The following is a 1,667-nucleotide window of genomic DNA, read 5'->3' on the forward strand; positions in this document are numbered from 1 at the left end:
AATGAATTTATAGCTCCTAAGATAGGTGATCGAATCGGTGTTGGAAACTAACGGGGCAAGAGTGACTGGGTAGTGGGATGTTTTCACATTGTTTGATAAAATATTACCTGTCCCAGAGAAAACTATCTTCGGATGATATTAACTCAGAGGAAATAGTATAGAGATACAATAGGAACTTACTTTATCTCATAATTCAGAGTCTAATTAGCTCCTAAACTTAGTTCAAAGGCAACATTTTACTACATGATTTACTGATGGGCTTTCTTATGTAGCAGCGATGGAGAACGTATTCCAATTGCAGCTCCGATGATGGTAAAGGAAAAATTGCTACTCCGAATCCCCTTAATGTTGGTGTATAACATTAAGTCCAAAATGTAGTTATCTTGGTGTGATGTCATTAATAGACACTTGTTAGGATTTGTACTATCAGCTCCAGTTAAGCTTTCCTTGTCAGGCCATCTCTGCCACCTGGTTTGTTATTTGGGACTTGCCATCATGAGATTCATGGAATTTGTGGTTCCCAACTCGAATCATTCGTATAGAATAAATCACCTTAATGCTCATTATTAAAATAGTAAAATAGTTCTCAAAATGACTTCTCAATAGATCTTTCCTTTTTGGAAGGCTGTCATTTTTAATTTGTCAGATAAATCTTAATTTCTCACTGTATAATTTAGGCAAACTTCGAAAGCAAATTTGATGTGAAAATGCTTGAGAACTTGCTCAACTCAATTTCTACATCAGTCTCTTTGCAAAAGCTCTGTCCATGGCTTAAAAATGATGTGATCCCATTTGTGAGAAGGAATGTACCTGAAGGACAGGTACGTTGTCTTTGGAATTTCTGCCCTTGATAATTCCATTTTATTTTTTACATTAAGTCATTGAAGACTAAGGCACACTAACACCAGTTAATTCATTTCAATATCTTTTTAAAAGATCATGCATGTTTTAAATTATTTCAGTGATTAACTAATAGAGTATTTTATTTTTAAGTGTTATATTTATTTCAGGAAATTCTTGCAAAATGGTTGGAGCAAGCAGCCAGGAACCTCGAATTAACTGATAAGGTAATGCCACTATAATTAGCACTGAAAAGACATTTAAGACTCTCCTAATGGCATAAAACATTATTTTTAATGGTCTCTAATATTTTTAAAGGCAAATTGGCCAGAAAATGGACTTCAGCTGGCAGAGGTGTTTTTTACAGCAGAAAAACCAGATGACTTGGGATTGGTGTCCTCTTGGCATTGGATTTCCTTGGTATGATATGGAAAATGAATTTTTGGTAATAAAACATTCAGTTTATGTTAAAGGGTTTTTCTACATGTACTAGAAATATATCCACTTCTTAAATTTTCTGTCGTTTTCTTTTGATGTGTACTTTAAAAATCCACAAAAAAAATTTATTTTTTCTTCCTGACTTTTCTGTTACAACTTCAACCTATTTTAATGCACTCTTTCTCTCTGTTGAACCAACCAAAAGGGAAACAATATATACACACACTCTTAAGTTGTATAATTGGGATTTTTTTTTTTTTGCATTAGCAGGATTTCACAGTGCTTTAAAAGAATGAAACTCAGTAATGCATTAGGGTTAGTTTTCAAAGGCTATATCAATCAGGTTTTCTTCTTCATTTAAATTAGTAAACCACTTCTAGTTCTGATTG

General features: G+C 33.3%; 1 protein-coding gene across 1 annotated transcript; it reads left to right on the forward strand.

The window, feature by feature from the left end:
- Nucleotides 1–9: 9 nt before the first annotated feature.
- Nucleotides 10–1,302, forward strand: LOC105311042 (kinetochore-associated protein 1-like). The gene is made up of 3 exons (XM_011387088.2): nucleotides 10–821; nucleotides 1,011–1,067; nucleotides 1,159–1,302. The coding sequence occupies exons 1-3, from the start codon at nucleotides 708–710 to the stop codon at nucleotides 1,264–1,266; spliced, it is 279 nt and encodes a 92-aa protein (XP_011385390.2). The 5' UTR covers nucleotides 10–707; the 3' UTR covers nucleotides 1,267–1,302.
- Nucleotides 1,303–1,667: the final 365 nt, after the last annotated feature.

This window comes from Pteropus vampyrus, unplaced genomic scaffold (assembly GCF_000151845.1).
Source record: "Pteropus vampyrus isolate Shadow unplaced genomic scaffold, Pvam_2.0 Scaffold22628, whole genome shotgun sequence".
Classification (NCBI taxonomy): Eukaryota; Metazoa; Chordata; class Mammalia; order Chiroptera; family Pteropodidae; genus Pteropus; species Pteropus vampyrus.

Coding starts and splice junctions, on each gene's coding strand:
- LOC105311042 (XM_011387088.2), top strand. CDS start 708: ATGCTTGAGAACTTGCTCAACTCAATTTCTACATCAGTCTCTTTGCAA. Junction 822..1,010: donor GGAATGTACCTGAAGGACAG/GTACGTTGTCTT, acceptor TATTTATTTCAG/GAAATTCTTGCAAAATGGTT. Junction 1,068..1,158: donor ACCTCGAATTAACTGATAAG/GTAATGCCACTA, acceptor ATATTTTTAAAG/GCAAATTGGCCAGAAAATGG.